The 17,377-nt window shown below is 44.1% G+C and overlaps 1 protein-coding gene across 2 annotated transcripts in view; it reads right to left on the bottom strand.

The window, feature by feature from the left end:
* Positions 1–472: 472 nt before the first annotated feature.
* FNDC3B (fibronectin type III domain containing 3B) overlaps positions 473–17,377 on the bottom strand; it is a 348,128-nt gene continuing 331,223 nt past the window's right edge. For both annotated transcript variants that reach the window (XM_047730593.1, XM_047730603.1), the window contains exons 24-26: positions 12,855–13,021; positions 9,558–9,685; positions 473–991 (exon numbers count right to left, since the gene is read on the bottom strand). In XM_047730593.1, coding sequence (XP_047586549.1) covers positions 680–991; positions 9,558–9,685; positions 12,855–13,021 — 607 coding nt within the window. In that variant the 3' untranslated portion in view covers positions 473–679. The remainder of the gene's footprint in view (positions 992–9,557; positions 9,686–12,854; positions 13,022–17,377) is intronic.

Here is a 17,377-nt window from a genome sequence, read left to right as displayed (position 1 = left end):
AGGTGCATTTTGGTTACTTGATTTCTTAGACAGGCAGCTCATAGTGTTAAAATCATAAGAAACAGAGATTATTAAAACATTTCAGATTAAAGTACACATTTTGATTTAAATGAGCTAAACAGTTAAATAACTGAGTGACAAAATGGTTGTTTAGGGCAGCCTTATTTGAGTGAACACATCTTCCGTATGTTGTTGTTGCGGTTGTAGCTGTGTGGTAAGACTCCGATGACACTGAAATCCTAGACCTGTAAGTACACACACTGTGATTCACGTTCACAGAGACAGATGATCAAGACCAAAGAAGTGATTGGTGAATATAAATTACTAAACCGTAACATGGAAAAAAAAAATATCAAAGGCTTGCAAAAGACATCAGTGAAAACAGAATAAAGGCAAATCTGAAAATTTAAAAGAAAACATAAGAAAGCTAGCTTTTGGTATCTGGTTTGCTTTTCTTTTTTTTTCCTTGAAAAAAAAAAAAAAATCCAGTTTAATCTCTTCCTAGTTTTGCATTTCAAAAAGGTGCACCAAAACACTGATAATTTTTTTTCCTAGCTAAATCTGTAAAACAAGTATATAAATCAAAGAACAGAAGGGCGTAAAAAGGGGAATATCTGAATAAATGTATGTATTAAAATGTGTAGCATTAAATTCATACCTCTAGTTTTGTTGGGTTTGTTTACTTCATTAAGAAGTACTGTAATATAAAGGCAAATAAAATGGACAAAGTCGCGAAGCCAACCACAATGAGGGCTGCAAACTGTTCATCAGTAGGCATCATGCTCTTCATTTTGGGATCGTCTAAGCTCCCCGTGTCCCCTGGCAGCATGACCTCACTTCGTTGCAATACAAAAGCCGCAGAGGGGCTGAAAGCTCCGCTGAGCTCCTGAGCAGTGTCTACGCAGCGGCGGCACACACACACGCGGAACCGGTAGTCTGTGTTGGTCTGGAGGCCTGAGATTTGGAATGTTGCTTCTTCTCCCTTGTATACCTTCAAGGACAGACAGAGAAGATCTGGTCAGTTACTCTGGAACAACAATAATCTGATAATCTAGGTCTGTCAGGCCCCCGGTGTCTACTCCAGGATGACCAGAATGACCAAAATGGGGTAGAAAGCTGTTTCTCCTCGTATGTATTTCATTCAACAACAAAAGATGGATATTCATTCCAACCCACCCGAGCAAACAGAATACAAAATCCAGTGAATGGAATTGCAGCTGACCGAAGTAATACACGTCTAATGAAATTTTAAGAGATTTGGCTGGTGAACAGTTAGAACCAGAAAGTAAAATTAACTGAATCTTTCCTGGATGAGTGACACTGAGTTAGCATCTATAAAGTGCTTAAAACAGGCCTGGTACGTGGCCAGTGCACAGTGCAGGATCTAGAATCTTAAAACAACTCCAACTGTATTACTAAAGCACAGCAATTAAGTGATAGGTGTTAGCGTTTTCAACCTGGCTACAGGCTAACCTGGTAAAGCTGTCAGTTTTGTCCATTAATACAAATGCCCTAAAAAATAAAAAGTATCTCCAGTGATCTCTACTTGCCAGCTGTAGAGTTAGTGGGAATCTACTAATGCTGAGTGTTTTTAAAGTCTGGTGTGTAAACTTCGACCAAAAAGGACATTCTGCCAGTGAACACAGGTGCACTGGCCATGCACTTAGTGTTGGGCAAACAAAGACAGCAGAAGGATCTCCCAGTTTACAAAAGGGACCCAATTTCCATTGTTCTCTTGATATTTAGCCTTTTTCTTAAGATTTTTTCCTCCCTCCTTTTCCATCTTCACAAGTAGACTTTGTCTTATTATACTTTTGTTTAGTGCCTAGGTGCCAGAAAACCAATTCTTCCTCTTTCATTGTTGCTTCTGCTATTCCTTTGTAAGATTTTTTTTAAAAAGATTTTTATTTATTTGACAGAGAGATCACAAGTAGGCAGGCAGGCAGAGAGAGAGAGGAGGAAGCAGGCTCCCTGCCGAGCAGACAGCCCGATGCGGAGCTCGATCCCACGACCGTGGGATCATGACCTGAGCCGAAGGCAGGGGCTTTAACCCGCTGAGCCACCCAGGCACGCCTCCTCTGTAAGATTTTTAAGCATGCTCCTGCTGGAGCCCTAGACAGAATTGGGCTGGAGCAACCAACTATGAAAGAGTCATAAGAAGACCCAGACCACTCCTTCTTTTTGTTCCAATGATGAGTTAGCTAAATGGATGGTTTAAGACGAGCTGGCTGTCAGTCGTGGTCATTGCCCCAACCCACACACCCACCGCCAGCTACTCGAGAGTTCTACCTATGTACCATGATGGAACCTCTTTGTGAATTCTTTCCCAACACCTGAGTGCTCTCAAGAAAACAGTGGTGTACATTTCTTTTTCTTTAAAGAGATCTTTTAAGTATGAATGTTCTTCGCTTTCTTAATCTAGATTTAATTTCTTAACCTTATAGCGTTGAAGTTGCTATTTTCTGAGAAAAGTCTTTTCTTGGAAACTGTTGGGACCATTCCTAAAGGGAATGATTTGTAACCCATGGGATGAGTATACCAGTTTGATAAAGAAGGTCCCTCAACACTTGCCATCCAAGCTTTGGTTTTTTGTTAAGATTTTATTTATTTACTTGAGAGATCACAAGTAAGCAGAGAAGCAGGCAGAGAGAGAGGAGGAAGCAGGCTCCGCGCTGAGCAGAGAGCCAGATGCGATGCGGGGCCCAATCCCAGGACCCTGAGATCATGACCTGAGCCTCAGGCAGAGGCTTTAACACACTGAGCCACCCAGGTGTCCCCAAGCTTTGGTTTCTTATCTGCAATGTCCCAGTCAACAATCCGTTCTGATTCTATGGTGGCAAGTCAGCACCGGGATGTTTACTAAGTTGGAGTGAAGCTGCCATTTATGCCTTTGCTCCAAGATTTCCCGCTATAACCTCTTTTATTGATTCTTACAGAGGCCACACTTCTTAAAATATCTGTTTGTACTTATCAAAGGTTGAAAGACTAGCTGTGGGAGCTCTTCTCCACACAACCCTGAGGAACTGGGCCTGGTCTGACAGGGAGTCACTGGGAAGAGCCTTCTCAAGCACAGGAACTGAATCAGGACCCCAGGTCTAAGTCCCCACTCCAGTACTTTCTAGGTTTGTGAACTTAGAGAACTATCAGCTTTGAGACTTAGTTTTTCTCCTCTTTCACCTGGGGATAGTAACAGTACCTAACCTTACCATAAGAGGGGCTGAGGGTTAAATGAGAAACTGGATGTGCAGAGGGCTTTGTGAGAGCAACACACTGAAGGTAAGCCAACTTCCATCAAATTCAATCCTCCTGGCTAGAGTTAAAGACAGGATCAGGGAGGCTATTAATTTCTTAAGGACTCACAACAAATAAGGGCAGGGGTAGACCCCCAGTGAGATCCCACTCTTAACTCAAATACCCACGCTCACCCTTGGAGCTGCCCAACCCTGCATCTCCTATCCTCTGTCGGAGGTAGTGATGCTACCACTTGTCCTCTGCTTTAGTCCTAGTCTTACGACAAAAGTCCGACATGAGGTCCAGTTCTCTTGGCCTGATTTCGTCTTCCCAGACAGCTCTACTGTCTTTCCAGGGTTTCTGTTAAAAACCTCCCACATCACCACATCTTGGTTCCTGCTGTCTCAGACAGAAAACACTGCCTTTCCCTTTTATGGTATGGAAAGCAGTCCTTCCACTCCCCACCCACTACCCGTTTGTGCCAAGCAAAGGCTTGGTTAGCGTTTCTGGGATGTGGCCTCTTACTTTCTGCCATCAAACAATGACCTCATGGCAGAACACCAGTTACTAACCTATCCCCACAGATGTTTCTGAGACTTTTGGAAAGGGGATATAAATGCTGACTTCTATCTGTATAAATGAATTCTATGGTTTCCAGAATTTGCAAAGTTAGAGCTTTTGAAGAAAGCTGGCGCAGAAGGTCATTTTATTTCCTAGGAGCCCAATTCATGGAATCTTGAAAAGAGACTTCGTATTTTCGTTTCAATGGCTCTGCTGAACTCTAATCCCTGGAATGGATATCTCTGAAAATGTATTTAGAGAAAAAAAAGAATGCTACTTTTCTCATCCCATGTGGCAAAAAGCTTAATGAAGGAAAAGGATATCTAATTGGAGGGAACTTCCTAATGACTAGTCCAATTAAACATAGCCTTCAATTTGTAAATGTTTCTCTTTTCGTCATTCTTGTTGTTTTAATTGGAACAGCTCCCCGCTTTTACAAGCACTGCCAACACAAAAATCTTAAAAAAACCAACCAACCAAGCTACACATATGGAGTGTGGGACTGTGTTCTAGCAATGCCACAGCAACCAGCACTATGGATGGCCTGAATTAAGTAGATGCTCAGTCAGTGAATGTTCTCTCATTAGAACCCTCAATGACTCCAGAGTAGATACTCTTCTACCACAGTGCTTGAAGAGAGGACAATTGCCAGAACCCCATAAACATGAACATACACTCACAGCACAGAGGCAACAGAAAAGTTTTTCGTACAGGAGTGCAGCCATCATTGTAGAAATGGACTCACTAACAATATGTTGTTTTCAGTGTAGTGATAGAAAATATAGTTTCTAGTGTATTTCAGAAATGGTCAACAGTGCTTTCAAGCCTTTTGGATTAATCCTTAGCTAAGGAAAAGTTAAAACAATCCCACTGCCCCCTTTCCCGTGGATTCTGGTTCCTGGGGTTGGAGCTAACGGATTTGTTCTGGTGGAAACAGTCACAGCCTGGGGGGTCACCGAACTACATGTTCATCCTGTCTGCCATACACCTGTGCCTTGACTGAAGTGACTTTTCAGGGGACAGTGCAGCTCCCCACCCCAGGATGGCAGGCTGTGCGCCCTGTGTCCCTTTATTTTCATTCACTCTGACAGGGACACCATTACGGGTTTTTCCTCCTGCCTCAACCCAATTTAAAAGGCATGGCTCCACTTAAGATTGTCTTTATTGAAGTAACCAATCATAATATCACAAGAAGTAGATATTATTTTTATAGAGACTGTTTCTGTTCTTGATTTGGTGTATGATATATTTTAAAGTAATTTTGACATGTTTATTCCAAAGAGGAGGATTTAAAGTAATACCCAGATAACTAAACTGAAGAATCTGTGACCCTGAATTCAGAACAACATGCTGTGGAGTTGGAATCCTTTATTCCAGCGAGTATTTTGGGGAGAACCACTGGGGGCCTGCCTTGGGCCCAGTGCCTGCATCTCTTAATTAACACTGCCCCTCTCCAGGACTGCAAAGGGAGACATACTGGCACAGCACTGTCATTTACACAGCACATTCTCACCACTGAAGGGGCGGAAGCTCACAGTGACCCTGAGTTAGATAGAGGATGAGTGTCCCTCCTTGTACAACAAAGTGGCTGAGGCTCAGTGAGGTGAATTAATTTTTCTACTACCACATGACTGCGTGATACTCTCCAGCTTAACAGGGGGCTCAGCAACCTGTAAGCCTCCTTTGTAGTGGGCGCAGTGCGGGGTGGCCCTTGAGGTCCCTGAGCTGAGGAGGGCAGGTAAGGGGCTGTTACTGAACCGTTTCTTGACGGTCTGCTGTTCTCACCCCAACGGGTCTAGAAAGCTAAGAGCACTGACCATGGTCTTCTGTTATACACTGGACATCCCTCATAGTACAGAGCCCCTAACAGTTTCTCAATAAACCAGGGTCCTATACCTGGGCTCCCTGAAACTGAAGATGTATTTGTCTCATGCATTTTAAATGGATGTATGAGCAATTTTCTGATGGCCGTCATCAGATACTTGAAGTTAAAAACCTAAGACAGTTAAGAATCCGTAAAATGATGGCTTTTTAATTCCCCTGTTTTGATCTATTATTTTGCTTTACGACCCTTGACTCAGACAAAAATTTTAAAAAAACTGTCAGGGAATTAAATGGAAAGACATTAAAAAATACGTTAAGCTCTAAGACTTTCAAACAATTGTGTATGGAAAGATCTTTGCTCACAGTACCTAATGTGATGCCACAAAGAATCAGTACAAGTCCCCATACTATCATCTAAAATGATACAAAGTGAAAATTTATTTATACAAAGATGCTATCAAATTAACTGTAAAGGTCCATAAAGTTTCAGATGCTTTAAAGGTTTTCTTAATGTAACAAGCCTGAGCACTAAGAATATTAATGACTTGCCACAAATTTTGTCCCCTAACAGTCAATACTTTGTTAGTCTGTTGCTCTTTCCTCATCTCCATTGTTTAAATACTTGTTGTACAATTGACTGCGTCTGAACAGGGACATGACTATGCATCATCTTTCATTACATGCTTATGTAGTTATCAAACTGTGTTATATCCTGTGGAAAAAAACTAGTCACCTGCATATGCTTTTCTAGAATGCTTTATAACTAATACCAGCTGAAAAGAAGTTTTAAGCTTCTTGGAAAGAACATGTGTACCAATGGCAGAAAAGCCAAATCAACATATGTATGCATCCTAATATAGAGTAAAATTTTAGATGAGGATTTACTACTCGAAGAGCTTGTTTTATAATTAAGGCCAGCTGCTCACCTCATATTGTGATAGTTGAACAAAAGCAAGCTAATAAGCTAGAACCAAGGCAAAATTGAAGTCGATGTTTCAAGCAAAACATCCGAGAGAGCTCTGGTGCCTTCATTTGCCTACAAACCCAAGTCTGGGAAGCGGAAAGACCCTTCCTGTTAGAGGTGATTTTTTTCCACCTAAGTTACAAATGCTTCTAAATCCACCCTACACTGAAGCTTACTCTTATCACCACCACAGATGTTAAGTAACTCCGTTCCTTTGAAACGGACTCTTTCATGCAAGCAAGAAACACGGACTGAGCGCCTAACTATGGGCCAGGGCCGAGAAAATAAAAACGAGGAACACAAGGGCGCATATGAGTGGATCCTGTCTGATGAGTGCTCCAAGAGCCGCAGCCCTGCCGTGCTATGGGCTCAGCAGTAATTACCTCCCATTTTCTTTTGCTTTGCTTCTACGTATTCAAAGCCTGTTATCTCTGGACAATGATTATTTTAACCATTACTCTTGCAGCCATAATATAAATAGGTTTCATTCCCTATTTCATGTCCAGAACAAGTGAATGGCGAACTCAAAACATCATGTTTAAGTTAACGCTTATTGAACAGGGAGAAGAAAACAAAATGAGACAAAAAACAAAACCAACTTATAACAAAACACACACAAAAAAACAAATCCACACACAAAAAAGTCAGTACAAATTGTTCCTGACTCAACTGTAGCTTTTATGCACCACTCCCCACCTTAATCATTTCTTGGGAAATGTAGTAAACACATGGTTATGTGAGGAAGGCTAGTCCCTATCTACTGAGCCTGCCCCATGTACTATGTTTTCATATATTTCCAAAAAGAAACTCAGTTATAACTACAATAAGAAATTCTGAGGTATACACATGTGATTAGGTATCATATTAGAATTTATATGTCCATGGGTCTAAATATATACCATTAAACAAATTAAAAAAAATTTTTTTTAAATCTAAAGATATTAATCTCTACACCCAAAGCAGGGCTCGAACTCACAACTGTGAGAACAAGCGTCACGTGCTCTTCTCACTGAACCAGCCAGCTGTCCCAAACAAACAGCTGATTGAAAAGAGCCAACCTGCTGATAAAATCTAAATCACTGATCAAATAATGCTATTTTTTCAATGTCAAACAGCAATCACTATCTTCTAAGAAGCAGAAATTTTTCTAAGTACAAGCAGAAAAGTATGGTATGTGAATAAAATGTCTTTAAAATAACAATGACGAACATGGAGTGAATGTACTGTTGGGTCATGAATTACTCTTAAGTGTTAAATGTTACGCTGTGAAATTCTGTGACATTTCATCCTTTAGCCATCATCCCATTGCTATGGAATAGGACAATGCTGCTGGCATTAAGATGACCAAAACTGGTGGGGAAAATCCCTAGGCTCTCTATCAGAGCTGAGACCCTGCAACCACTCCTATTTTTTCTGGTACGCTGAGCCAAACACGTGAAATTATCTACTCTGAAATGGGATACATCTACTAGAATGAGACCTGAAAGTGAAACAATACAACGGTGTTTTGCTCTTAAAGAGGAATGACGGAAACTGGACAATGACATTGTCCACTGATGTTAATCAATACTTGGTAAATGTCGTAGTTAAAAACAGTGTTTTGCAAAACGTGGTTAAAGCAATTCATTCTTTATCTGCTTCTTCATATTAACAAAGTACATGAAATGTACCGAAATTTTCTTTGTTTTCCACATTTGCAAGTATTCTTCACTATTAAATAAGGAACATTAGCCAACAATTGAACAAAAACTCTGAATCAAATTATTTTCTACCTGTATCTGGAGACTCTAGAGCTGAATTGAGAGGTCTTTACAAATTATGCTAATGTTTCAGAAGGTAGTTTCTAAGTCTGATATACACGCATGCCTCCATTAAAAGTTCTGGTAAGGAATGGGCTTCACCTTTCCTTAGAGTAATGGTATCATATCCTGATTTCACAAAAACAGTTATTAAGTTCCTGGAAGCAGGACAGAAACTGATGGGGTATCTTAATCTTTTGTAGCCAGTGACTGATAATCCATAGTGTTGGAAGAATTAAGGACTAAAAGTGTCTTGAAAAATAAGAAAAGCAAATTTTCTATCTGGCTATAGTCCAGTTACGTTCTCTCTTGCGTGGGTTTATCATGGCATCTGTAAAGCCTTGCTGACTCAAGTTCTGGTTCCCCGACCAGCATCACCCCAGCATCACCTGGGGCTGGAGCCCTCACCCCACAATCTACAGCACCAGGATCTGCATTTGAACAGATTCCCTGGGGATTCTCCTGCACATTACAGGGTGACAAACGGTGACTGGAGCTGCTCAGTCACAGGCCCCCAGAGCTGACAAGTCCTATTCCTTCTCCTTCTGTTACAGCTCCTACAGAAAAGGCAGAGGGGCCTGGGGAAATGGTGGCTCTTCAGCTCAGCTTTAGACTCTAGATCTCAACTCAGGTCTTTTTTGCAGGGGCGGGGGGGTTGCGCACTGGCAGAGGGAGAGAGAGAATCCCAAGCAGGCTCCATGCCCAGTACTGAGCCGAACCCAGTCCCTGAGATCATAACCTGAGCTGAAATTGAGAGTCAGATGCTTAACTGACTGAGCCACCCAGGCGCCCCTCAGCTCAGGTCTTGACCTTAGGGTGGTGGGTTCAGGCCCTGCTCCTTTAAAAAAAAAAAAAAAAAAAAAAAGTTTCAGCAGTTGGGCTGAAAACTACTTCCCCTCTATAGTCAAACCACTGGCACTCTGGTTTTCAACTGCATAAAGACTTTGATTACTTGTAAACAGCACTGCCAGTATCAAATACAAATATGGAATTCAAAGTTCTTTATAAGGTCATGCTTGAGAACTAAAAATTTAATACTTCCACAGACAAAATGTAAACTAGGGCTTACATAAAGGGGTCCGTGTTAGGCAGTTCCTAGGACCGATTTCACCAGTCACTGAATTGCTCATGGCAAGAGGCAGAGGCTGGATTGACGAGCCATACACACTAGCTCTTACCTGTTTGTACTCAGATTCTCTCCCAACCAACACCTGCAGAATGTAGTGGACCGGGTCACCTTTCATTGGCGGTACCGTCTCCCAGAAGATTTCACACGAATTTCCTTCCAACTGTGTTACTCGAGGTGCTGAAATACAAATCCACATGTTCAAACTCAAAATTCAAAGTATCACAGTAACTGCCAACATTTTGTAATTTAGAGTAGGAGTGTGCTTGTGTCCGCTCTGAGAGGGGAGTATATTTGCCCAGCCTCCTAGAGAACCTGCAGGGCACCCTTCACACAGAGAAGCTACTCCATGACTAGCAAGCTATTGGTGAAAAAAATTCCTTTGCTCATTATCCTATTAGTAACTGCTTGGCCTGGGCTGCATTTTTTTTTTTTTTTAAAGATTTTATTTATTTATTTGACAGACAGAGATCACAAGTAGGCAGAGAGGCAGGCAGAGAGAGAGGAAGGGAAGCAGGCTCCCTGCAGAGCAGAGAGCCCGATGCGGGACTCGATCCCAGGACCCTGAGATCATGACCTGAGCCGAAGGCAGCCGCTTAACCCGCTGAGCCACCCAGGCGCCCCTGCATTTTTTTTTTTAATTAAAAGAATTTTTTTAAAAAAGATTTTCACTTATTTCAGACAGAAAGAGAGAGAGAGTGCACACATGAGGCAGTGGAAGGGCAGAGGGAGAGGGAGGAGCAGACTTCCCGCTGAGCAGGGAGCCGGCCCTGGGGCTCAATCCCAGGATCCCTGGGATGACCTGAGCCAAAGGCAGCAGCTTAACCGACTGAGCCACGCAGGCGCCCCATGTACTTTTGTTATGTTTTCAATACTATTGAGCATGTTCTATGACGAGGCCCTGAGCTGGAGGCTTTAGAGAATGCAAACAGGGGCTGTAAAACCCTACTTTCAAGGGAATTAAGATCAAGTTGAGGGAAGAGGCGAGCAAGATAGGAGACAAATACAAATAGAAACAAAATGTAAAGGCGATTAAACGGGGGTGTACGAACAACAGAGGGAGAGTCTGATCTGTGTGAGTCTGAGGAAGGTTTGAGAAGCAGGTGACATGTGAGATTAAATCCCAGAGAATGGCCAGCATTGACAGAAACCCTTTTAAAATCAAGTTATCTATTTGTATTTTTTTTAGTTCATTTTTCACCTACTAGACTCATAATTCTGGTTTGTTTTTCCTTCTTTAAGGAATTCTTTTTTTTTTTTTTTAAGAGTCTATTCATTTAGAGAGAGAGACCACAAGCAGTGTGTGAAGGGGGGGAACAGCAGAGGGAGAGGGAGAAGCAGGCTCTCTGCTGAGCAGGGAGCCCAAGCAGGACTCATTCCCAGGACCCTGGGATCACAGCCTGAGCCAAAGGCAGACGCCTAACAGACTGAGCCGCCCAGGTGCCCTCATAATTCTGGTTTAAAGGAAAACCATATTAGTTTATAGTAAAGCATGTAAAATGTTATAGAATTAAAAATTTTTTTCTCACAGCTTATGCTATATCTCTACAGTTTAATTCAATACCTGAGATTTTCCTACTTTGTAACTAGAATGCATTACTCCTCTCTGAACCCTCTTCCTCTTAAAATTCTTTAGAAGCAGCACTTTCTACTTGCAATTCTGTACAACACTGCTTCAGAAAAATACAGGTTTTCTTAAAAATAAGTTGCAATTAGTTGGCCAAAACTCCATGCAATTTTTGGAAAAAATGAGGGGCCCTATCAGACCAAACAACCCTCCAGCTAAGAAAACAACTTCCTGACCCAAAGAGGAAGAGGATCTGATCAATGTGGCAGTGGCAGGAAACTGCCCTTCTGAAGGAAATGTACATGAAAGTCAAGTGCTTTCTACTCAGTGTTTACTGTCCATGAATTAAATCTCTACCAACAACCCCCCCAGAGAAAGGGAGTGTCAGAAAGACCCCTGACATCTGCCAGCTGGTAAACCGTGGCCAGCCCTTCTTGTCACAGCAAACCTATCTGCCCCAGTGGGTTCGGGAATCTCTTCCGTTATGGCCACCAGGCGAAGCTGTACCGAAGGGCTGGGCCACTTAGTACCCAAGTGACACACGAGCCCTTGCATGGGTACATCCATTCGTCCTAGTTTCACACTCACATAGAGAAGTGATTGCCAAAGAACTTCTGGACTGCGGAGGGGAGGGAGCTACCATCAAGCACCCTGGAAGGAGCTAGAGGACCAGACTCCAAGGCAGACCCTGACCCAGGCCCTGAGGTCTCTCTCCCTCTGTGGTGGACTCTGCCCCGGCCGAAGCAGACACAGCCCCTCTTCCCTTACCCAATATGGAAGCACCGAGTCAAATGGCCTTGTTCATGGGGCCACACATACAAAGGACCTTTTTTCAAGGTTACGCTCATCCCCCTGGCCAGCCAGTAATACACAGCAAACCCGCACTTTTACCCAGAAAAAACCTAGTTCAGGTAAGCTGTCTGCGTGTCCGTCAGCCTTGGGTCATTTTGGGGAGCGGCTGGAAAGAGCCACCAGCATTGCCCACCCTTGTAGTGGCCACAGGGACCTTCACCGGAATCATCCTTTTGAGGTAAGAGGGTACAGGCTCAGGAGGCCATGGCGGGCCGGGGGCAGCTGGGAGGGCCAAGCCAGCCCCACCTTATTGCTGTCTGTCCATCCTGCAAGTCACCTGTGCACCAGGGAGATAAGGGCTCACCAGACCCGGTGGAGGGAGAGTCTGTGAAGAGTGGCTTTTGCTCACTCCCTGTCCCCACAAAGGGACGGAGTCAACTAGTCACTGGCAAACCTCAAGACAAATACTCAAGGAGATGAGCACAGGCCACTGCTGCTCTTTTCTCAAAGGTACCTCTGCACAGTAAGAGTGCGGCTGGGGGACAGGCCGATCAAGTAGCCTGGGCCAGGCACGGGGCACAAGAGTCACCGGAAGGCAGACACCAACCTCAGCTCTTTCTGACGGTCTCTGGGCAGGGAGAGCCTCAAGCCCTCCATGGTGAACTGTTGTAAGTGTATCAACACCAGGAGTTCACCCTCATTTCTAACTCCAAGTGTGTCACTCGGTGTGGTCCTTTTCTTTGTCCACCTCCCGTGGGGACGAGGCTACTACATTATTTGCAGTAATTATTTATACAGACCCGAGGAAAGGCCTTTTCGCAGGGAACCCATTCCCCAACCTTCTCTTTGAGACCATTGTTAGGATTCTATGTTGCTGATGTTAGAAATATTAAAAGAGTATACATCAGGTCAGAACTGAGCCTCCCACTCCAAGTTCCAGCACTTCCTTACTCTCACAGAAGAATGTGCTAGAATTCACTGCTTACAAACCTTTGATGGTGGGGGGGATGCATTTGGTTGTGCTGAAGGTATAGGTTTCTGAGAAGGGTCCTTCCCCAGCCTCGCTTGCTGCCTGGATTCTGAAGGAGTAGCATGTGAATTCCGTCAGTCTCTGGACTTTGTAGGTGTGGCTGGGTCCTCTGTAGATGGAAATAAACCTAGAGGAAGGAAGAGAATCCATTAGCCACCTCAACTTTCATTAGTGACAAGAAATTAATTATCACTGTTAACTTACCTTCTACTACATACGAGGCAATGAAGTTCATGTTAACTGGGCACCTGAGAAAAACAATGTCCTCTTTACCTGGATTTTTCAAAGAACTAAGGTTTAGCTTGAAAAGTCCTTCAATTTTAACCTCTGTCTTCACAAGAGCTTTCAAAGCCCCTTTCCCAAACTAGTGAGAACACACTGAAGATTACAGATCTTTGAGAAAAGATTTTAAGAGAAGAAAAAAATACTTAGAATCCTTCATCAGGTTAATCAAAATAACGGAAATGCGGCACAGGTAAACTGGACAGCTTAAACTGGCAGCTTCTGGATCCTTCTCCAATCTGAGCTGGGACTATTCTGTACTCTGCTAATTATTATCTCCAAGAGGCATAAGTGTAGAAGGCCTGAAGATAGAAAATAAGGCTGGGCCGCCTGGGTGGCTCAGTCATTATCTACCTTCGGCTCAGGTCATGATTCCTGGATCCTGGGATCGAGCCCTGCATCAGGCTCCCTGCTTGGAGGGAAGCCTGCTTCTCCCACTCCAACTCCCCCTGCTTCTCCCACTCCAACTCCCCCTGCTTGTGCTCCCTCTGTCAAATAAATAAATAAAATCTTAAAAATAAATAAATAAATAAGGCCTTATGTTTTCAAGTGTTTTCCCCCAGGGTCTTGAAAAATTTGTATTTTTACAATAAACTGGATTACCTTGGATTAGTATATGCTATCATTGTTTGTCTTTTTACAGTTAAATATAAAATTTTGGAAGTAACTGCCCCCAAATCATACAGAATTTCTGTAGATTTGGGACTTGAATCCCGCCAGCCCAGGGACGTGTGGAGAACAACAATGTGACTTGGTTCGACACAGGCTTATCGGCTCTCGCAGTGTCTGAGGACAATCGCGGTCTTCAGATACTGCTGGAAGTTGGTCAGAACAATGCTTTAAAATGTCTAGACTCTTAGGCCACTGTGGCCTAAGGAGTAGGCAGGATTTATGAATTCATTTAGCAAACAGTTCTTGAGCATCTGCTGTGTGCCAGGCTCTGTGGCTTCAAAGATGAATGAGTGAGACTGAATCCCTGTGGGCTGGTTGGGCCTGTGTGGGTCAGAGCTTTCTGAAAGCAGCAGCCTTTCCCTGGGTGGGAGAACTGTCCCTCTGGACAGACAGATGGATGGGTGGGTGGGTAGGTCTAGAGATTAAACAACTTTTTCAGAAACTCTGTCTGAGAGTCAATACTTTTTTTTTTTTTTAAGATTGTATTTATTTATTTGACAGAGAGAATGAGATCACAAGTAGGCAGAGAGAGAGAGAGAGAGAGAGAGAGAGAGAGAGGGAAGCAGGCTCCCTGTTGAGCAGAGAGCCCAATGTGGGGCTCATCCCAGGACCCCAAGACCATGACCTGAACCAAAGGCAGAGGCTCAACCCACTGAGCCACCCAGGCGCCCCGAGTCAATACTTAAACACCCATGCACTCATCAACCTTCCCAACTGAGTTCCTGAGCCCTAGTCATTTCACTATTTCGCATTCCCTCTGCTGTGCTGTGCAAGGAAGCACCTTTACTAGGGGCTGAACATGTTCCATTTCAGGGAAAGCCAGAGTCCACTCAGAAACTCACAAATACCATGGCAACCTGTTTGGTGCCCTGACACATTACCACCTTAATGAAGATACCCGTGCTAATGCTGGAGGCAAATAGCTATTCATTAACTCAGCCTCCCCATGGGCCAGGATCTCTGACCAGAGTCACGGCCTTTGGTTGTACCACAAAATGGAAGTCATGGTTTAAGAAGTAAATGTGTTGGGACGCCTGGGTGGCTCAGTTGGTTAAGCAGCTGCCTTCGGCTCAGGTCATGATCCCGGCGTCCTGGGATCGAGTCCCACATCGGGCTCCTTGCTTGGTGGGGAGCCTGCTTCTCCCTCTGCCTCTGCCTGCCATTCTGTCTGCCTGTGCTTGCTCTCTCTCCCTCTCTCTCTGACAAATAAATAAAAAAATCTTAAAAAAAAAAAAAAAAAAAGAAGTAAATGTGTTACATCCTCATTACAAACTTGCAAGAAAAGCCTGGTTTTTCAAAGAATCTGGAGAGGGGTTTCTAGCAGTAGTACCGCTTCCCTGACATGCCCTGCTCTCAGGAGACTGTTTCCTTTTGACAATAAGGTCAGTACATCTGCGTGGACAGTAGCACTCAGAGAAATGGACTGAAGCAGGTTTAGGACTCTGATATGGTAGCGTCATCCTAAATTGGGCAAATAGCATACATACCAATTTTCAAATACATCAAAATCTGCTTCTGGACTGTTTTTATTTTTCCCCCTTTAATTGATTGTTTGGCTCTTTCACTGCTGCATTTCAGTTCCTAAAAATCGCATCCCAATTTACAGAAGACACTGTAGAAACAGGTGCCAGCAATGAAGGACTCTGAGATTTCACCGTTAGAGCATCTGCTTAAGTCTGGGGATAGTGTTACTTACTAAAAAAAAAAAAAAAAAAAAGTGGGGCTGCATCTGCTTTCAGCAAAAAGCTAGAATGACTCTGAAGGAGACATTTACCGAGTGGATTTCAGGTTCCAGTTTACTCCCCTTGCATTCAGTGAAGGTGGATGTAAGTGCAGGAGGCCCAGCTTGTAGCTGGCGTTTCCCCTGGAGAGGAAGCTGGGGGCTGGCAGTCTGGCACACCCAGCAGAAGAGTACAGAGAACGGGAGGGAAAGCGGTCGTCCTTTCTCCCTCCAGCCTTCTCTAGAATAAGCATGTCTGACCAGTCCTTTGATTTAGCCCTCCGTCTACTTTGGCAATAAGAAGTCATGACTCGCTTGCTGCCCTGCTTTTGTCTGACCTCCCTCCCCTTAGAAAAGCCATGGGAAGGAATGCTGGCGAAGTAGCCAAACTGGATGGGGCGACCTCCTAGGTCTTGTAATTAGCCAGGTACGGAGCCCTCAGTCAGTGCAGGGAGGACGATGGGCATGTGACAGGCTCTCTCCTGAGTCAAAGGGGCATGGGAGAGGCGAGAGCAGACACCAGGAATCCTAGCAGCTCTGGGAGAAACATTTTGAAATAGCTGGCAGGGCCAACTCCACCCCAAAGCCTTGCCTAGAGAAAAGGGGGTGTCCTGTCCTCGTGCACCTACGCCCTAGGGCGGATACACAGGCCCAAGGTCAGAAGGAGCTAAGCAATGAAGCAAGGCAGCCGCACCTGCCTTCTGAGGACTTCTGAGGTCTGCCAAGAGTTTTAGAAGTTCATTCTTTTGGGACACTTGGTGTTTCAGTTAGTGAAGCATCTGCCTTTGGCTTAGGTCATGATCCTGGAGTCCTGGGATCGAGCCCAGCATGGGCTCCCAGCTCAGTGGGGAACCTGCTTTTCCCTCTGTGTGTGCTCTGACAAACAAGCAAAATCTATTAAAAAAAAAAAAAAAGAAGTTCCTATGTTGATCCCTTGACAAGTTTCCTGCACCCTCCTTCTTCTTGAGGAAACACAAGAGGTAGAGCAGAACAGAAGTGCAAGGGTGAGATTGTGGGGTAAGATAATAGAAAGACTGGGTATTCACCTTCTAATATGGAAATCATTGACCATACTCATGTCTAATTTCATGCTGCTTTACTTTTAACAAAGAAATGTATTAAATGCACAGGTCAATGGATTCTAGTTAAGAGCTCCATGTAAGTCAGCTTGTTAATCAAAAACTCAAATCCTTCATAAAATCTCACCTCGGATTTTAGGTTTCTGGAGACATGACCTTCCCAAGTCAATGGCCAGTTTGGCACTTTTAGTCTCACTTTAGGGGTTTCAAGAGTCTTAATTTTGAAAACTTTGAGGGCTAACACCGGTTCCCACCATCCCTAATATACTCTTCATCCGTGAGGGTTCCATGAGCAGAATAGGCACCGAGACCGTGAGCTGCCAGCAACTTACCTAGCCTCTGTGCCTCAGTCTTCCCCTCTGTGCCATAAGGGTCCTCGGGCCCCAACCTCCCTCGTGGCACCGTGGTCAGGTTTCCTGGGTTAACAGAAGTGTTTAGGCCAGTCCTGACCTGTAATCACCACTCCCATAGGTGCCCTCACAACTATTTTATAATGCTAGGGTTTTTACCAAACTCCACTCTCCCTCCTGAGAGACCACCTACATCCCCACTGGCTAATCCTGAGGTTCCTTTCTTTTCTCCTGGGTAGAGAGCTGGCGATGTGGGGAGAGAGGCCGTCCAGTGAGTCAGGTTGTGCACCAGCTGGAGGCGTCAGCCACAGAGCTCCCTCAGGCAGCCCGCTCATGCTCCGTGCTGGGACCCTGGTGAGAACACCTCCCTCACAGGTCTG

The sequence above is a fragment of the Lutra lutra genome, chromosome 1, assembly GCF_902655055.1.
Source record: "Lutra lutra chromosome 1, mLutLut1.2, whole genome shotgun sequence".
Classification (NCBI taxonomy): domain Eukaryota; kingdom Metazoa; phylum Chordata; class Mammalia; order Carnivora; family Mustelidae; genus Lutra; species Lutra lutra.
The sequence above is the reverse complement of the archived record's forward strand: the minus strand, read 5'-3'. Positions and strand labels throughout refer to the sequence as shown.